Raw genomic sequence first — 20353 nt, forward strand, 5'->3', positions numbered from 1 at the left:
TAAGCGGCAATCCTATTATTGAGTAGATTTGGCAGCCGAAATCATCGATGGGATGACTGTCCGATATTTCCACAGGCCTAATGAGTTTTTGAGGAATCTATTAAGATAAATTCATCAACATATGTAGTTCTGAACTCTATCTATAGTATATATGGGAGCTATGAATTCCAGAATCTGACTCGGAACCATGTGATTTTCTTGTGCTTACGATTCTGAGCTAATTAGAGTTTTCATAAAGGTGCTGTTGATGAACAAGTTCGCTACTTATTTATGCTCATGAAAGCTGATATTGAGTTCTTCGGAGCGAAGCGCCAGAAGGCATCTTAGGTAGCAGGGAGGAGTTGTAATTGCTAGTGCAGGTAGAAGAAAAACTAATCAAGAAAGAAGACTTCTTTTCCTTCTTTATTTGGTTTACAGAACAAAGTCATAAGTTCAGCAACTAAAAACTATAGTAAGTCTGTTGAAGTTAGTCGCACGTTATCTTTCCGGTAAACCTCATCACATTGATTTAAACGTGCCATTTCTCATTTAACATATATGAAAAATAGTCACATTAAACGTTTATCATTCGTTTAACGTGGTCTCTATCACACATTTTCTTTGTTTTTCCAGATGTCTTGCAAGAAATGAAGTTTTTCCAATGCGAAACTACTTTCTTACGAATTCTCTTTTGAATTCGGGAGGACTATTTCAAATTTCGGTCGACTTCACATGCACACGTAAAATTTGATGAAATTACACGTTCTGCAAGATAATTGGAAGATGTGAAACCGCCAATTCAATCCTCACATTTGTGCGTCTGAATAAATCAAGGAGCGCTCTTCAAATGACGTGCGCCGTGCATTTCCAGCAGATTAAAGTCGGTGAGGCGAGATCTGAATGTGCAAGGCGGCAGCATTCACTCTTCTTCGTGATGCGCGTTTGTGGAGGAAGACCAAAGAATCGTCAGCCCTTTCCTGATTACGGCGAAAACGCGGGGTGTTTATTCGGTTAAGATTGAGTGCAGCGTAGACTACCAAGTGCATCGAGACACTCGCAGCTTGAATTTGTTTTATTAAGGAAAGATCTTTTGATCTCTAACTCTGAACTTTAACTGTCTAGAAATCGTCAGTAGGTTTGATAGTCATGAATGTGTAGAAACAACGTCATCATTGCTATAGAAGAAGCGTTACTGTAGCCGATCCTGGTTTTCTTCTTCTTACATACTTGTGGGACATATTTGGATCGCATTACTCAACTGAAGAATAGTCGATTCTGTGGGGTATAGAATTCAGGTATTCTTTTGTAAAACTTTTTTTTGCAGCAGTGTTTTGTGCACAAAATCACATAGGAACCTATTAAAATTTGGAAAATTTCGCTTTGTATTGCCACTTAATTAAATTAAGAACAAGAATTGAAGCGATTTTTGTTAGAGATGAATTTCGATGGAACCAAGATCTTTCCCAAGTATAGTTGCATGGAACAGTTCCCTGCGCGGATTTAGGTGAGTATTCGTCGCAACTACCCACAAGACTGTCGACCCTGGCAGCGCTCGAACCTGCAATCTTCAGATCCGTAGTCCGACGCCCTATCCATTAAGCCACAATGCCACTTAATCTTCGAATTTTAAGAGAAGAAAGGTTGATTATTTCTTAAAGTGTATCATCTTTCATGGGGTTTATCGAACTAAATCACCGAATAGAGACGAGACCTAGGAGTCCGCTTTCGCTTCTTCGAAACAGTATTAGTGAACTTCCGTTGAGTAAATTTCACGCGCGTAATGTGGGTGCTAAGTAACAAACTGAGTTTCATTGTCGCTGTTAAACTGAAACCACCGTGAAGTTCTTCAGAAGAAGATGTTCTGCATATTATTTTTGCACTGTCGAAAGAGAAACAACGGATCCTATCTGCGGGACTGCTAATAATTGAGACTTCTTGCCCCTTTCTACCCTGTTTTTAATCAACCTTTCCCTTTTACAGAATAGGAACGCAACGTTTTTGTTTGAATGACGTGCTCATAAACCTTATCCTCATTTTGCCATGCAGAGGTATTGATTTTAACATGAAAATGCACTCACTGAACGAAGAAGATTAATTTACGAAGGTTACACTGTAACAGCGATTACATACCGCATGAATGGCTGGGTGTAGTCGAGTTGAGGTTGTCCCGTTGTGGCTTTGGAGTATAAACACACCGGCTATCTATGATGATGGACTTCTGCAAAAATTATTTCGTACCCTTTGTAAGAAATGTAAAGTTTCCACATGGGATGCGTCAACGCATTCGACTTCAATTAAGGTTTCTCGCAAGCCAGTATTATAATCATCGCGGACAACTCTGGTATCAATTTGTGAACCCCGTTGGAATGGAACGGTTGGTCAGCATTATATTATATATTATATTTATTGGCGCTATATTATATTATATTTATTCGAATTTATTCGAATAGGGCGGTCAGGGCGTGTATAGTGTAGCGGTTAGAGGTTCTGCTTCCTGCACGATAGATCGGAGGTTCGAATCCGCCCTAGTGCTCACCAAGCCATCGACCCCTCCGGGGTCGATAAATTGGTATCAGACTTATCTGGGAGGGTAAAAACCCTGACTTGACACATCGACTAGCCACTGCAAGTCACTGTATGGCCAGTTACACCTTCGTAAACCTCAAACGATTCTGAATTGAAGTGAACGTGAGGGCGCATCCCAAGCGGATTGATTAACACCAGAAAATTCATCCTTTAACTTTATTCATTCGAACCATCGACCGTGTAGTCGCTGTCAAATCCCTGCTCACCTCCGTTAGATCAGCGCTATTTTGACCTTCATGGTTTAAAGGAGATGTAGAATATCGAATTCTCTGTGGTATAGTGCAATATGTTGGATGCAGCAAAACCACATTGCGTGTGATTATCATATGACTCGAGTAGCAGCGCTATTCCAGTCCTCACCTTTCTGATTCTTCTTTCAGCAAAGTAGCATTTTACAGCTTTTTTTTTGCAGTTGATATTGATGTAGAATAAATACGTTTTCATAGCGAGGAACTATACATAGGAGCATCGTAATATTACACATTCATCTACTTTTTATAGTTTTCGTTTGACAAAATCAAGTGAAATATGAGGCGCCTACTTTTCTCAGAACACTTCAGAGAATTTTCGTATTCTAATTTTCAACATTTCCAGCACTGAAAGCAAACAAAAAAATGGAGGCACCGGAAAGAATGGCTCACGTGCAATAAATTCGAGGTGGGATTTAAAATAATTTGATTTTTGGAGAAGTGACTCAAAACGAGGTGACGGTTAACGGAGATAAAGTCAAATCCTCACACCATAATTCTTTGGATACATTTAATCCAATGAAGCAAAAAAAAAACATCTATTCACCTTTTTTTCGTCACCAAACGCTATATTGTGGCATTCTGGGATAGACCAAAACATTCTTAATGTAATCGTTGGTCCATAAATCCTATCTAAAGGTATTGCCCTCCTATGTGTTGTGAATAACAACAGAAGCCTAGGAAATAGAATTACAAGAAGGACAAGAATTGTTAATTTCTTTTTGTGGTTCCATAGTCAAAGTATTTGGTCATCACACAAATAATGCGGTTTTTTCAATGTCCTTAGAGAATTTTTCGTCATAGGATGCGAATTTCAAAGAGAATTTTGAAAATCAACTGCAAAAATGAAAGACGATAGTAGAAAATGAAAAGAACTGTAGTTGGTCCTTTCAAAAACTATTATTTGTCTTAATTTTGGTAAATAAAGGAAGCATGTAATACCGTCTTGCTAATGGGACGGCTCAGTACCACCTGGTGTGATCGAAGCAATTTATCAGAAAACCAGGTTTTCCATACACTGGATCCTACAGCGAATGAGCCCAGGACCAATGCCTTAACAGGCATCGCATCACAAAATTGTTTATGTTGTAATCTTAAGGTAAACTGTTAGTAGTATGGCTTACTACTATACTACAGTGCTATAGAGCTCAATTTCACCAGAAAGGCGCGTGTGAAACAGCTTGATGTGATCCCGTCTCTTCAACGACGCAGCCTAGTACGCTGTAGGACGCGAAGACCTCCATCATCGTGCTACGTCCGTAAAAGTGGCACAAACTGCTCCTGCCACACAATCACAATCGCAGACGCCTTGAGGGTTGCCACCACTCCGCTACCCATAACAAGTTACATAGTTGGAGACAACTATAGCTAATTCACGCGACTTCTGTATTAATAGGATGAACTGAACGCCATCAGGCTCATATTTGTAAACTCCGCTTATACGTCTATCTATTTACATAGAGATCTCGACATCGTCAATATTGTGATAGGCTTTCTTCAAGTTTGGCCGTAAATGTAGAGGTGCTATGTATTCCTCCCGATAGTTTTTTTTACTCAACTGTTCGTTTCCGAAGGAACATAGATTGAAGTTGTATAATCAGTCTCCTGCATAAGCAAAACCAACCAAATAGCCAGTTTCGAAGCCAAACATTACTAAATGTGCTACATTAAAGTATAACTTTGGGATTTTGCTCTATTTTCAGAGCTGAAATTCAGTATCCGAGAAAATTTTAATGATGGATTTTCGTTCTTAGTAAATGGAGTTTAATGCATATGTAGTATACAGGTATCAAATCGCGAAGATGCGGAAAACAGCGAAGCTACTCTCTGCTCTCACAGAATTGGTGGAGTTAAAGCAGGTATGCAAAGTGGATTCGTGACGGAATCATCTACTGGTCCATATTTTTTGCGTGGATTTGTAGGCCGAGTTTCGCATTTCGCAGTTCTAGTTCGGTGCTTGCAAAACATTTATCCTACGAAGCGCCGTTTTCTTCTAGATAAATCTCTACATTGCCCGAACGCTGTCTTTGAAAACGCAATTCATTTATTGTGTGCCGAGAACGAAAGAACATTTATTGTTTATTAATGAATTATTAGTTGTGGTTTTTAGGAATGGTTTCTAAAAGTTGTTGACCTTCAAACAAAGAACTGTACACCTAAAAAAACACTAACTTACGAGCTACTTCATTTTTAGCTCTATTTTTTTCAAAATAATTATGTCTAGGAGTGTCATAGTAGGAGGGCAGTGTCAGCAAATAAATCCTTGTTAAAGGACGGAACTGAGCCACGAATCTAATTAGTCTATACGCTGTCTTAAGAGTCATAGCCTATCTCTTGCTTCATTCCCTATAATATATACAAGTTGGAAACTTTCTCAATTCGCAACGGAAGTGTACCTGAAAAAAATAAATGAGCAGAAGGTCAGCGATTTTATGCTAATGCTAACGTAACATGGTTTAATAGTTACTTTTACATGCGCCATGCTCGTACGACCTTCGTCATGGGCAGGAAAAAATCGCATTTGAAACGAGTAGCGTGACTAACGACGAAGTCAATAGAAATAAGCGGCTGTTTTACCAGCGTCAAATGCCTTATTATTCTTGTGTGTCGTAAAAAATACAGAGGTAATTGTTTGCAATAATTTTCGGAGGAACATCTGAATTCCCTCTGGTAGGCCGAAAAGTTTGTTTTTTCATACCTTCTAGCAGTTACTTCAATTCTAATTGCTTCCCTTTATGCCTGATATTCTCTTCAATCCTGGTTCTTACCTTATAATTTTGTCTTCAACATTATTTGCTGTTCCAAAGGACATGCTTTTTTGGGCTCTTCCAAGAAGAAATGCTGCCGAATTCACTGCTATGAAAACAGAAGTTTTTAAATCTTGGAGACATCAGCGTCATTGGGATTGAAAAGAAGAACCCACTGACACCTATAAGACGTTTTGGCAATGCTAGCTTATCTATCTGGAGATGCACTTGCTGCAGATTTCACTCCTTTCCTGGTCATGTGAGTTGAAAGATGAATCACTGTTTGAACCGAATATTTACATTTGAGAGCCTATCGTTGCTTTCCAATTCCCATACTCTACTGGAACGAGGTCCAGTTCTTTCTTCTTCACGATGCTCAGCCTCGTATGTTCTGCTTCCTCGTAGTTCTTTGTACTGTACATTTATGCTGAGAAATGTAGAACAGGAGACACCAATTTGCATACTTCACAATATAATTGGCGTACTGTAGAGTAAATTTTCCTTACTTCAAAGTGATATTTCTGGAGTGTCGGTAATTCATGCACGCATACAAATGAAGTCTCCTTTTCATTCAATGTTCAGACAACGACTCCAGCAAAGTGTCGTATAACTGAAATTTTGCAGACTCCAGAACGTTTTAACTCTTCTGATACATCAAAGGAGTGCTTAAATTATTTATCTTCGTTCCAACAATTATGAGAGTTTTGCTGGTCGATTTGAAAGTAAGAACATGAAAAGTTGTTGTATAAACGACAGGAAAACCAGTGAAGTCTTCACAATCCAATGTTCCTTCGAGTTTCGATCAATTGAAACTCCCAATACCGAATTGCATTCTCGTCAGCGTTTTGAAAAAGCCGGCGAATAACCAAAAAATCAACTTGAAGGATTTCTGTACTTGTGAAAAGGAAAGATGGGGTTGACTGAGGAAAATGGCAATCCCTGAGGACCTGCAACGTTGTCGAAAAGATTTTCCGGACTTTTAGCTCAGATTCTGTCATCCTTTTCCTTGTTTCCATCCATCATCCTCTATCTTCGACAAATATAGCGACTTCTATGCATTATCAGAGGAGTCATCTTTTTTAAAATCACTTCTTTCTAAACTTGTCTTCTTTTTGGCTCATAAATTTCGAAGAGATAATATTTTGTTCCGCAGGCAGCGGTGCTTCGCAACCGCTGTTTTTATTTTAGCACTTTTGTAAAGAAGAAAAAAACTCCTATTGATTCGTTGCTAAAGTTTTCAGTTCTATTTCTTTCGCTTTTGTACATGGAAGAAGTCACTTATTTAATATTTTCTGTGTAGTTGAGTCTAGAATAATTGTTCTGCAGTTGAAATCAAGAGAAAAAAGTTAATATTTAAGAAAAAAGAAAGGATATTTTAACGACTAAACCCCAATTCGCAAAAAAGAAGAGAGGATCTGCGGTCTCCACCCATGTGGTGATCGATCACCACTGGATTAGTCTCCGCGAATTTCTGTGTTCTATTTCTTTGTTTCTTTGACGACACGAACAGCACCTCGTTCGCGGATTCCGGGTCCTTCCATGTGACATTCAAATCAGACTCATAGATGGTAGAAAACGCAGCTTTGCGGCAAACCATTGCCAGAACATCATGTGCTGCGTAGTCTCACCGATTGCTCCACCCACACGATGGCCCTCCCTTCCAACCTCTCTCCTACACCAGTTTATGACCGATGCTTCGCTCTAACGCTTTGTTTCTTGCAATTCCGACAATCTTACGTCTACAAAATAAATTGGATTTTTATCTTTAGGTTCCACTTCTGTGGGGACGTAGTTTTAGTGCACTTGTTCGTTTCTTCCAATTTTTGTTATATCACAACGAACTAACTCGGATTTTAATGGTTTGTTTTCTTAATTTTTACACGAAACAAGCTAATATTTATTTCTCTGCGAAGTATGAAGTATAAAGAAGTACATTTTCCCTTTCTATAAAGTGCATTTCTTTTCGTTTTTCCAGTATTGCAGTTTCCTTCGAGATCCACCATCAGAAACAGCGACAGACAAAGTTTTCCTGGTGTGTTACTCCGTCAAGTCTGCTACTCTCTAGGGGAACGAAAAATGTTGTTCTGGTTTCAAAAGCTTAACGCAACAATTTTAAATGATTGTGATTTGATTTTCACTTTAAATCCATCCTAAAAGATCTAATGTGGTTTAACGCGGCCCATCGATTCTGTTTTTGCCCTTGCTGAACACTTTTTTTTCTAAAGCCGATATTACAATGCCAGAGCTGTATAGTTCCTTTCAGAAGTGGAAATTCGTGGTTGCCAATGGCACCGCTTATTTGTTAGTGTCTTGGATGTTTCTCTTAGTGGCTAAGGTTTAGGAATTTTCCACTTCTGGTAGTGGTAGTTTGTTTACGTTCGAATCTGGATAAAATTCATTCTAGGGTTTTTTTTTCTTAAATATTATCTATCCAATTTCTCGTTCACTTCTACTGCTGCAATTATCGGTGAGTTCTTTCTTGATAAATGCTTTCGATACTTCTCGCTCAGGATGGAGCCATGGATAAAATGAGCTACAACATTTAACATCTGTAACTAATCAAATGATAGACTCACACTTTCATCAGGACCTTCGTTCTTCGTTATTGGGATCTTCGTTCACTTATAACTTCATGACCCTGTGCGTAATGTTATAAAAGGAATGCGAAAAGATGTGAAATGTCATATTATTCCTAGCATTCCCTGTGGGATTCCCCGCAGAAGATTGCGATGTGACCGAAAACCCAACGAAAACACTTTAGACATCAGGATTCGTAATGTCGTCTCGCGTTTTGACATCCTCAATGGGATGCAAAGGGTTCTCATTTAAGGTCATCTCTCCCCTCATCTTTGTTTAATGTTACATGTTTTTTCTATTACTTTTGATTTAGCGATCTAACGCATGGCCGAAAGAGATTTAAAAAATTGAGTCAAAGAACCTCTTTTTCGAGGAATAAGCTATTAAAAGACAGCAGCGTTACCGCTAAAGATAAAAAATAATATGAAATTTAACATAGGAACAGTTTTTGCGGAAGAGATCAAAGCAATTGCCCGCAGATAAATTCAACTGTTGCTTTGATAAATAATTCTTCATCCATTCGCTCTTCTCCTCTTTTTGAAGGAACTCATTTTAGCGCTAGTCATTACGTCATATCACTAATCAATTAAAACGTTTTAGTTAATAGTTTTGTAGAACGAAATGTCTGTGATCATCCATTCCTTTTTATGACACCTCCTAATGTTCTCCTCAAGATCCACTGAAAAATGTTTAGGAGTGGTGTTTTTGGTTTTTTTTTTCCCTCCAGTGTTAAGAATCTACCAATAAAGGCTATCATAATATTCTAACAAACCAAAAGTCTCCGTACAGAAATAACCTAACATTTGGTCCTCTTCTACGGTCTGTTAGACCATGTGTACACATTGTTTTTTTCAATTTTTTTGGGTTGTTCAATGAATTTCTGGAGAACGCCATTGAAAAAGGGAAAACTGCTGTTTGCTTGAAGAGATCAGTTGTATCTTAGGCAAGCTGGTACTTAATTTTCCTGTCTTAAAGAAATATGAATGACCTTTTCCAATAGCACAGTGATTATTTCAATCACAGGAATCTTTTTTTTTCTTTGTCAAAGATGAGCGCTTTTCCTTAGCTACAGAAGTGTGAGATATCCACACACGAGTTTTTAATAATATAAGCCTTTTCAACAAAAAGTAGTGCTAATATTTGTGTTATTTATTCCGATTTTTTTTTTGCACACATACGGATGTTTCTTCTACTGAAACATTTCTGACAAACAATAGTTGCTTTCTCTAAGTTGCACTGTTTTTCACTCATTAATTAACTTAGAAAATCCTCATTATTCGGAATTGCTCCGCATTTGAAATATATACAGTTATCTTGGATTTTTTAAGTTGGAAACTAATTCGTGAGTTTCTAGTAACCATTCGTTTTTCTTGCCGAAGCCGGCAAGTTATTTTCTATCGTTCCGTTTTCGTTTAGGTTTACCCCATATCCTCTTCTAGAAACTTTTGATCCTCATTTTAGACGGAAGAAATTCGTGTAGTTTTGGCGAATTTTGGTTTGGCTATCCACCACCGCATCATGCAAACGTATATAAATATAAATATATATATATATCTGGATTTCAGGAAACTCTACTTACTTTCTATTTCTTGTTCAACATCATGGGGAATACAGAATCGTCCGATTCGCTATCATTGAAGCATCGACCACGATCACAATCTCCTCCCAAAGCATTAGGTGGAAGTGTACGGTAGGCACACATTAAGCACTATTCCTTTCATTATGATTGGGAATAAATAATAATGTTGTTTAAAACTTCATTAACCTATTTTTTCCTACTTTTCAAGAAAATCCAACTTATTCTCTGGGTTCTGCACTGACCTTTGATTGAGAGGAAGTGCTAAGAAGATGTCGTGTTTCATGAACGAATTCCTGTGCAGATGAAATGAATATGGGAGGCGAAAGTTCCCTAAAGCGGGCGATTTTCTAGGGTTTTTCAACTGTGCAATCATAGAAGATAATGCTGAAATAACGATCCTTATAAAACTTCACAAGTTTTTTTTTTTACAAAAACAACTTTCACGCTTTGTCAGTTTTCCCTGCACAGCTATTTTACCTCTCCCTGCGAGATGAATAGTACTCAAGGAAGAATCATATTATTTTCAATAGGAGAAGAATAAAAATACGAGCAGAGGGAGACAAAAATAACAAGGAAGGTATCATATTAAGAAAAAATGCTATAATAAGAAAAAATTTTCCCAAATCTTCTTCATGGGAATTTTATTGTAAAACTGAGCATATGTAAAAAGTCTCTTGGGTTAAGGTTTAAGCTTCTGTTGCCGAGATGTTCAGAGATATTGATGTCAACCTACTCCAGTACCTTGTAGTCAGTGACGTAACCGAAATCTTGAAGGTAGTGGTTGACCTCCGCATTCCTCAGTGTAGTCGTTATCTAAATCGGTATGTTTTGGCATTGCTTGCCTGTTAGCAGAAACAGTGTATAATGCTTTTCATGAACACTGAAGAAGCGATGGTGAGCGACGGTGTGATGCCGTCGCCTGCTTTCGACTAGTTAAATTGTTAACTAAATTAGACAGTTGTTTTTATTTCTTGTAAAATGAGAATTTCGAAACAATTTATGTGTCTGTAGATTGCCCTCTTTGATGTCTCTTTGAGGATTTGGCTTATCTTTAAGAAACGAGTGGAATGTTCCCAAATATTTGCGAAAAAAAGACAATGGTAGCAACTTATAGCCTAAGGTCATAGTTGGAAACGTTTCGCGGAGTCAGTTGCCTCGTAAGAAAATTCGATCGACTAGGTCGTTCCAGACACCGTTTTTTTTTGTTGTGACAATTAGGGGAAATTAAGCGTGATCAGTTCCTCGTGATTTACACTCCTAAATCAAAGAGAGATCCCAAGATCGTCATTCTCCGATAGTATATGGTTTGCTGCCTTTCTCCTCTTTGCTGCTGTTGACCTGCGTTTGTTTGGAACTGTGGAGCTTAATCCTTACCCTGGATGAGCTCGAAGATAATGAGTAGACTCAGTGTTCCAAAATGTCTTCGAAGTCTAGAATTTTTTATATTGTGTGCATCCAGTAGTTAAGTCCGATGTATTAACGATGAATGAATTAATAAAGATAATGAAACCGAATAGTTTGGCCAATTCACGCAGTGTTTACAGAAATGACCTGATTGTTGACCATAACTTAACCATAGAAAGAACAGCTTTGTAATTATTCAGTTTTCTTCCCGGAATCACGCCGGATAAACAATCACACTCGTCTATCAATCTTGCTTGGAAGCGTTGTTCCCATCATTCGTTGCACTTCCAGTATTTTGTAAATTCCACTGAGATTTCCGGAGAAACTGAAAGAACAACAAGAGAAAAAACGCTCAATCCTATGAAATGCTCTGAGCGAGGCAGCTGCGAATGTGTTCTGTTCCTAAACTGGGCTAAGTCTATCTAGTTCAGATTAGTCGTAATCTACTCTTATGAAGTTGGATTTGACTGCTGCAAAGCTGTTAGGCGAACTCGAGATACTTTTCGAGTCTTCCTAATCATTGTGATGGATTATTAGGGTTTCTTACCTACGATTTCCAGTCGATGATAGCTCAAAATGATGTTGCAATCCAATATTTCCTTTCCATTTCTTCCTTTGATAGATTTTCCTCTTTTCATGTCTTCCTCTTTTATTTATGTTAGCTTCCTTTAGAAATTAGGTTCTATTTCGTTTCTTCATGAGATTTATTTCATATTTTCTCGACGGCTCTTCCTTCTATAATACCACCTAATTTTTGGATCACACTGAGTTTATACAGTCCACATCGCATTTTTTTTTTAAAGAGGAAACGATTCAACATTTGCTGAAGCGGATTCTGCTGAACGTTATAGTTATGTAATTCATTCGGTTGAACCGGATTTTCACAAAACGTTACAAACTGTTGCCGTCTGTTCAATATTACAAACTTCATTATTGTTCGTAATGTTTAATCTTCGTCTTCTATCAACGTCTTCTCTTCTACTAAACGTCTTCTATCATTTATTCATGCTCATAGAAAGTGAATGTTCCTGTTTTCTCTTAAAAATAATCTGTCGCTGGAGAATAAAAAAAAGGTTTTCTGGAAAGTTCCAGACGCTTTCTCTTATCCCAAGTAGCATCCGGTATCAACGATCATTCGGCAATAACTTTTTTTCAAACATTTGATGATTGCCTGCTCGACGGAATAACTATTTAATTAAATTAATCTCTTTTTCCCCTTCATAAAACAAAAAACTGCCGCCCTCATCCCATTTTATGTCGACGTTAATAAATCACAAGAATCAGAAATCGTTTCTTTCTTTTGAAGAAATTGAGCAAGTGTTTGACAAGTTTCTTCGCACACTGTACATCCCTAAGTTTAATTTTTTCAACCTAATACTGTAATTTGCCAACAGTAGAAGAGCAGAATAAAACGGAACGAGAGGAAAAAAATCGTCTTTAATCTAAAATTTTTATTCGAAAAATTATGGAGGACCCTGGAAAAATTGTTTTGAACATGGACTAAGATTCTGAGAAATTAGCTCATTTATACATCAATAACTAAACTCACAATTTCTCTTCGATAATTGATTTCGGCACATGGTACGTCTGTGTGTTTTGCTTCGTCAACAGTGAAAGCTGTTGTTTTTCAGCTCACGTCCCGAGACCGCACGTCGATGCATGACTGAATGTCCGGCCAGGAGATCCAAGACATGTCATAGAAGGCAGGATTTTTGTGTATGCAAAAGCCGTTGTTTATCAGCAAATGATGGTACGTTTTAGGCATCCTCGTAAAAAAGCTGTGTGTAGTGTAACAGGACTTACTCTTCATCAAAAAGCATTGTTGACCCGAAAATGGAACCGAATGGAAACAGGTGAGCATGTCAGAGATCTCAGAACTCACCTACAATTCTTCTACACCTGCCTCCTCTTTGATAGATGGACATATGAATCTATTTGGTATTGGCGAGCATCTGTGCGCATACCATAATATGTCGTGGCGATAGACTTGCCATCATATTCACCGCCGATCACCGGCACAATCGAATATTTGGGAGTTCTCCAGACTTTTTCATTTGTTTTGAATCGGATATCTTCCTCCGTCTCCACGAACTTTGGACATGAGGAAAATTGGAATTGAAGCTGTAGAACCTCTTTTTCTTTGCATAATTCTACTTGGGCAAAGTTTCTGTTATTTCACCCTTTGAAGTGAGAAAAACTCTCGGTTTGATCTTTTGTTCGGAGCAACATCGCTAAAAATTCATGCATCGGAATTGAAAAGGCGAAGATACGTTTACTCATCTCTAAAATATTGCACGTTTAGAGGGCGGCACTCATTGTTATTTTGCAGGCTAAATCATGTTGTGAGGATAGTGCGACGGAAACAGGACTCTTTCTAACTTCTTTGTAACTCTCACTTTTCCCCGGATTCAAGAACAAGCGCACTGTCTGGCTCCCGTATTTTCTTCAGAAACCATTTTTGATGCCTAGTGAAAAAAGCTGAAAAGAAAAGACAGGTTCTGAGAGTTTTTTTGAAAACACGCATATTAAAGGCGGAATACCATGAATATGGCGTACACGGTTTTACTTTAATAGGCTGGTGAGGAGGGTGACTGACTAAAGGCAGCATAAACTGAATCTGACATGGCATGGATTTTGCTTGGAAAGCTTCTATATAGGGTCGCAGATTGCGGAAAACTAGGTGATTCCACTCATCTCTCCGTAGTTGTTGTAAAAAAGCTGCTCGGAAGCCGCCGTTTGTATGACGGCTTGTATTGCAACACGCCACCTTGGTGCACGCGCCGCATCAACAAGCGAGCCTTAAGAAGGTCTTCTTATCACCCTACTCTAGTTAATTTAATGAATAGACTGCTGAGGGGAACGGAACGTGTACATAGAGGCGCATTCTAATGCATCTCGTGGGAACTAAACGATTACCATGCCGTTTTTCACGGCGACAACGGAGAGATGAACGGAACCACCAGGTTTTGCGCATTTTACGACGTGGTATGGAAGCTTTCAATGAGAAATCCACAGCATGTCAAATTTATGTTATGCTGCTGTTGATCTTCGACTGCTCGCTCATGGACGCCGCGCGGGCACAAGGCTGGCCTGTTGCAACTGCTCATCTTTCCCTAATCTTCGTGCATCTTCCACGCCGTTTTTTACGATGACTAGGGAGAGATGAGCGGAAATACCCAGGGTCCGTAATCTGCAACCCCATCTCTAACTTTTCTCACTGAATCTCTCACTACGTCACATTCATGGTATGCTGACTTCAAGCTAGTTAGCACGCGGAAAAAGGACGAGTTCAAGCCATGGGTGAGCATAGGACTTCTAAATGCTCCAATCACGGGTGTATTTACTTCGCTCTAGGTATTCTCACACGCTCCTTTCCCTTTAATTTAATTAATGAATCTTGAATTTAATTTTGCTGAAAAACATAAATGCTTGGTTTGGTCAAGTGCATGAAACAATTCTAACTTCGGGTTGCAGATACGAGGAAAATCTCCCAAATAATTAAACTGGACAGTAGGTTCGAGTCCTTCATTCAAAATTCGTAACTCTTAGTAATTACTCATAGAGGGAGATAACCCTGTAGGACAGTCCGTAGGAGCTTCGGCTCTAACTGCATGATTTTTCGATGGTTCAAAACCGCCTTAGAGCCAATCAAACACTTCATCCCACGAGGTCGATAAAATGGTTTCAGACGTTTTGGGCGGATAAAAAAACTGACTTCATAGATTGGCTCGCCACCGCAAGTCACTGTATAACTGCACCCGCATTCATAAACCTCAAAGAATTCTGGATTGAAATCGAACATGTAGGCGATTAGGCATCAACCACAATAGGGGCTGATCAACGCCGTGGACTCTCTCCTTTCTTTTTCAAAGGCCTGAAAATGGTTCGAGGTCTTTAATACCATGCATATCCCATCAACTCCTCCTCTCACCTCGCCAATCCTCGATATTGTTCCAAGTACACCACGCAAGACCTTCAAAAGGAAAACAGCTGACCAGTTTCATCGACTAGCTGGGTTGGTAAACCACCGCGTTATTAAAGATTGTCACCAAAGCGAATGAGATTTACGCACTGTGCAGTATCCTTAAGTACTGGTGTCTGGATAATGTTAAGGAACTGCATGTGGGGCTCTGTAACTGATGAGGAGTATAGAATAATAAAGGTGACCTACCATAAAAATTGAAAAAAGGACAATTTTGAAATTCAATCTAAAAACTGAATGGCTACATTTTCTATAGAAATCCAAGAAAACATAGGTAAAATCGTTGTAATCCGAAGTGTAGGTGGAGAACTAATGGCGCTTTGAGCGCTAGTAGTTTCTTAGTAGTTTCTTAGCGTTTCAACATGAACATGTCGAAACGTCAGGCCAATAAAAACGTTTCACCTAAACCTCGTTGGCATAACAAGAAAATATAAATACTCTCTCCTTTCTATTCTTACTCATAGGCTAGGACTTCCCCGTACCTGAAGAAGAAAACAGAGAATTATCACCAGATATTTACTAGCGCTCAAAGCACCATTAGTTCTCCACCTACACTTCGGATTATAACGATTTTACCTATGTTTCCTTGGATTTCTATGGAAAATGTATATCTTCAGTTTTTAGATTGAATTTCAAGATTGTCCTTTTTCAATTTTTATGACAGGCCACCTTTAATATTCTATACTCCTCCTCGGTTACAGAGCTGTCTATCAATCATTGTCAGATTTCCTTGCTTTGATATTCGTTGAATAGGTTGTCCATACGCTGCTGTCAAGTCGTTCATATCTACACCGCAGCAGAAATCTCTGGTAAAACTACACCAGCATGGACGACAAAAAGCTTTCCTAGGAAGTTGAAACGTTGGTGAATAGAAGAAGACTGTGACTGCATTGAAGAAGGCAGTATTATGCGAAGGACCGCTGAGTATTTTGTATAATACTGCTTATAATATTTCGTACAGTGCTTCTTTTTCAATCCTCAACTCAGATATCACTAAGAAACTCGGCATCTTATTGCCTCTCCTGCTTTGGAATCATTCGATGATCGATTTCGATCATTGGATTCATTGATTTTCTTCCTTTGATCCATCTTTTCAAAATTTTCGCTCAATAACATCTCATGCTCTGGAAACAACTACTACTTCCAGCTATTATTCTTTTTTTCGGTTACTAACTAAAAAAGTGATAGCAGCAAAAAATCAAATTCAGATGGTTTTTAAAGCGTGGGAAGTGTTGAGTCTGTTGCGCTCCCTAATACATCCCATTTCCTACTATTTCCTGATAACTGAAAGAGCGTTGTTCTCTACGCTATAATATCAGCTTTCAGCCACCGCTTATGAACTTGGAAGACGCACGTTCGAGATGATTTTCACTGAAAATCCTCACTATCTTGCTTACATTGATCTGAAGGGTGAACCCAATTGGCGCCACCACATCAACTTTAGAATTCATGTACAGGTGAGTTGTCGGAAATTTGCATTTTTCCATGGACCTTTGCCTCTTATGAACATAGGGCAGTTATTATCACCTGGTGTATAAATCAGAATATGTGGGAGAACGAGAGGACATCGATATCTCAGCCACCTACTGCTGCCGCCACATCCCCAAGGACTTTGATAGGCGGTGCAGTCTTGCATGCGATAGTTCACGAGGTCTCGGAGGTTTTAGCTCTGAATCTGAATAATAGTGCGTTGAGTTTGGGAAGACTTTGCAGAAGTGAAAGGAAAACGAAACGAAGTAAAGATTGGAAAGAACGATTTTGTTCTCGAAAGATCGCTCGAAAGACGTGGTAACAAATTTTTACCTTCTCGTAGTGGAATTAGTATACAAAGTTGCTGGAGGAAACAAATATGAGAAACTCAGAATCTGAAGGAAATGGAAAAACGGAAGATTATGCTTGAGGAGAAGAAGCAAATAGATTTATATTAGAGGTCTTTGAGGGTTCTCCTGAATAATATGGCTTAATTATGTAGGGTTAGCACTTTCATTTTTTCTAGTATCAGAGTGCTGTTTGAAGAGGAAATCTAGGTGAAATCCTAGTAATTCAGAGGTTTGTGACAGCTATGTCGGAAGCAATGCGACGACTAGGAGATCCATCAACTTCTTACGATGTCTTACGTGATTTTGGTGCATCCTACGCATCTTATCCGAAGCGGGTCTCTGCTGTGTATTTTGAGCGATTAGCGAATGCTCTCAATCAAACGGCTACACAACTTCAGGAACACGACCATCTAAGCTTAGAGGTGTAGTTCATTCTTCATGGAAGAATCCTAGATTTTCTTTTAAACGACACAGAAGAAGAGAATTTCAGAAAGCTCCTAGTCGAGAAGAGGACTCAATTTCCAGCGAAGGAGACAAGTCCTTTAAATCACTACTTGATGTTGAAAAACTCAGTGCACTGGATGAGGTTCGTTTAGAAATCAAATAATTTGGTTAACTAATTGATTCGTGTTTGGTTCCTGGCACGAAAATTAGATATTTTTGCATTTCACTCAGATAACAATAAACAAAACTTTTTCTAGACGATAAAGAAGAATTCGAAGAGCTCAACACTATTTTGAATTATTTTTTTATGCATGAGTATGCCTAAGACTACAAGCTGCTGGTGTATTTGTAGTATACTTGAAATGAGAAAAAAGCAAAGAGAGAGGGTATGAGGACACAACGAACTTGCAATTATTCATTGCCGCCACAAGTTTATAGCAAATTATTTTGAAATAAAACTGGTCTATAAATTCCTTCTCAGCTTAGGTGACGTATCAATACTACTTCTACCTTCCGAGAGTCGATCAAAACTTGAAAGATTGATTTTGTTTCCATTGTACGTGATCCTCTTCATTTGTGTTCCTCAGTTTTTCTTTGTATTTTTTAAAAATTATTTACCTTCGAAGTCAATCAAGTGCATTTTCTTGTTGTCTCCCTTCTCCGGTGATGACGCACATTTATCGACTCCTTTGAAAAAGAAAGCATTTGTGATACTGTACTCATTTATAGCAGTGTGTCATCATACAGTACTTTTTTCATAATTTTCACTTATTCATTTTTCTTTTTTCATTTTAGTTCTAATAGTTTCTTAGTTTGCATATTTTGACGTTTGACAAAACTTCTTCGTCAATTTTTTTCCTTCGACGCTCAGTTCCTTCACATTTATGGTCGATTGCGTTTGGTGAGCGTGATGCGATATCGATTAGAACAGGGCAGAGAGGACAGAGAGTGTGGTGAAAGCGGTGAAAGAGATGGAAGATGAGTCACGCTCACCCGGCTCGACATAATCGGTACATATTTTTAAGCTTTCCTTTACCAGTTTGCTCAGGTTTCATTTAATTCGCTAACTTGTAAACTTATTTTCAACAAGATTTCTTGAGAAGTTGTTGTTAACCCACTGTTAAAACTTCCACACTTTCTTCTCTTCAGCTAACTGGCTCTGCTTCATGTTCGTCCTTCTCTGTTCCGCGTCAACGATTTGCGTCCAGGGCTAGTCTGACGCATATCGATTCACACTCTGAATGCCTAGGTCAACTTTATTCCCTAATACGGCCGAACAGAGCTGAACGTGAGCGATCTGTGACTCGTTGCGGATGATCACGGCGCTTATTTTGGCTCCAACACCTACATAGTGATTTGAAAGATGTTTAGATCATGGTCCGAATGATATTTGTCCGATTACGGTCGAAGCATGGACTGTACTTTCTGCCTACCTGGCAAATCAGGTTTGTTGTTGATGAGAGAATTACGAAAAATTTGCGATTTTTTGTCTTCATACGGTGTGCGGTCAAATTAAAGCACTTGAAAGAGTTTTTTTGAGATCAAGTACGGGTACGAAATGGAACGACTTATACGAACGGAAATGTCGAAACTAGGTCTTGACGGCTCCGGAGGATTAAAACGAGGAACGTTGACAATGCAAAGGCCTACACAGTTTGCGTAGCAATTTCATACAATCGAATAAATTCATATAAGTACGGTCTAGAAGTTGTTCTGAACTGGTCCTGTAACATGTGCTAAATTGTAAAGAAAATGCCCAATACAGTTAAATAGATTATTTGAGCTTGGATAGGTATACAGGTGAAAGAGAGAGTTTATGCAAAGGCGAGCTTCTCCAAAATGATTCAGGCATTAAGTAGATCAGATCTATGCAAGCATAATGTTGAAGTAATAGGTTTAGAAATATATCAGATGGTATTCTCCGTTGTGATCAGAGGCTACAGCTAGGAATTTTTGCTGCACCGAAACCTAATCGTTCAGAGGTCATTATCTCTTCCATTTGTGCCGCCATCATCAGTTGCGACATTAATGGTTAGGATTTTTGCTGCAGTTTTACCTCTTCTTTCTTTTTTCTCACAATGTTTCAAGCTGCTGTGTTTTATGCGCTTGGTTTCAAACAACAACATTATCTCAAGCTTTACTTGATCCAGATATCTTAAATTCCCTTTCAATTATTATTTTTCCTTCCAGAACTTCTCAACTTTGATCTTTCCTTTTCTGTTCTTTTCTAGGGTCATCATTTATCCTATATGTATAGTTACCATAGCTTGGCAAAAAAAGTTTAGTAGTAAAAATGTTTGTACTTTCGATATTTCGTCTACCGCGTATACAAGTCTGATTGCTAACTGCACGTGGTGGCCCTTCTTTAACTAAACGCAATGAGGCGTTTTGCACGCATCGGAAATGTACGAACAGGAACTATATAAGCCGCGCTGCTGTACCGCGAGAGATCTTTAGGAACAGCCATCCGCTTCTTCATGCTGAAGTGCTTTACGCGGAACTTGATGTGGTGTACCGGCGGATGACACATGGAAGATATCAACATCATGCACCGCAATCGAAAGTGACTACAGAAAACCGTCTTCCCTTCTATGGTCATATCTCAAGGGACCAGCCTTCTTCGACGAGTTCTGAGGGGTTTGTAGCGTTCGATCTGAAAGAGGCCACCTGGCCAAAGTTCTGGACTGAGGTAGTGAAAGAGGACCTGGGGACACTCGGCGTGGATAGGCACTTCAGGCGAAACGTAAGGTTTTGCAGGATATGGAAAAGCGACGAATGAATTGATTATGTGCAAGCTCTCGCATAAGATCGAGATGGTTGGGCTGATTAAGTTTTAGAAGTTAGTCATATTTCGTCTGGGGCTTAATGCTGTGATTTCGTACGATTCACAGTTCTCAGTTCCCATGCGTTCTTTTCAGTTATTCGTCGGAAATAATTCACATTTCTTATTGAAAATTTTTCACCTGTGAGCCATTCGTAAGTGGTGG

At 38.8% G+C, this 20353-nt stretch overlaps 1 protein-coding gene across 3 annotated transcripts; it reads left to right on the forward strand.

The window, feature by feature from the left end:
- Positions 1 to 1424: 1424 nt before the first annotated feature.
- Positions 1425 to 19029, forward strand: RB195_014501 (uncharacterized protein; the record flags this gene model as incomplete). 3 transcript variants are annotated; one of them, XM_013446828.2, is made up of 12 exons in its annotated part: positions 1425 to 1483; positions 3160 to 3222; positions 4600 to 4672; positions 9703 to 9827; positions 12752 to 12823; positions 12882 to 12973; positions 16429 to 16559; positions 17150 to 17344; positions 17413 to 17508; positions 18516 to 18654; positions 18738 to 18811; positions 18907 to 19029. In XM_013446828.2, the coding sequence occupies 12 exons, from the start codon at positions 1425 to 1427 to the stop codon at positions 19027 to 19029; spliced, it is 1242 nt and encodes a 413-aa protein (XP_013302282.2). The 3 variants fall into 3 exon arrangements, with proteins under 3 accessions (XP_013302282.2, XP_064060686.1, XP_064060687.1); XM_064204806.1 differs by lacking the exon at positions 1425 to 1483 and adding an exon at positions 2250 to 2353; XM_064204805.1 differs by lacking the exon at positions 1425 to 1483 and adding an exon at positions 2250 to 2353 and having other exon boundaries at positions 18516 to 18615.
- Positions 19030 to 20353: the final 1324 nt, after the last annotated feature.

This window comes from Necator americanus, chromosome V (assembly GCF_031761385.1).
Source record: "Necator americanus strain Aroian chromosome V, whole genome shotgun sequence".
Classification (NCBI taxonomy): Eukaryota; Metazoa; Nematoda; class Chromadorea; order Rhabditida; family Ancylostomatidae; genus Necator; species Necator americanus.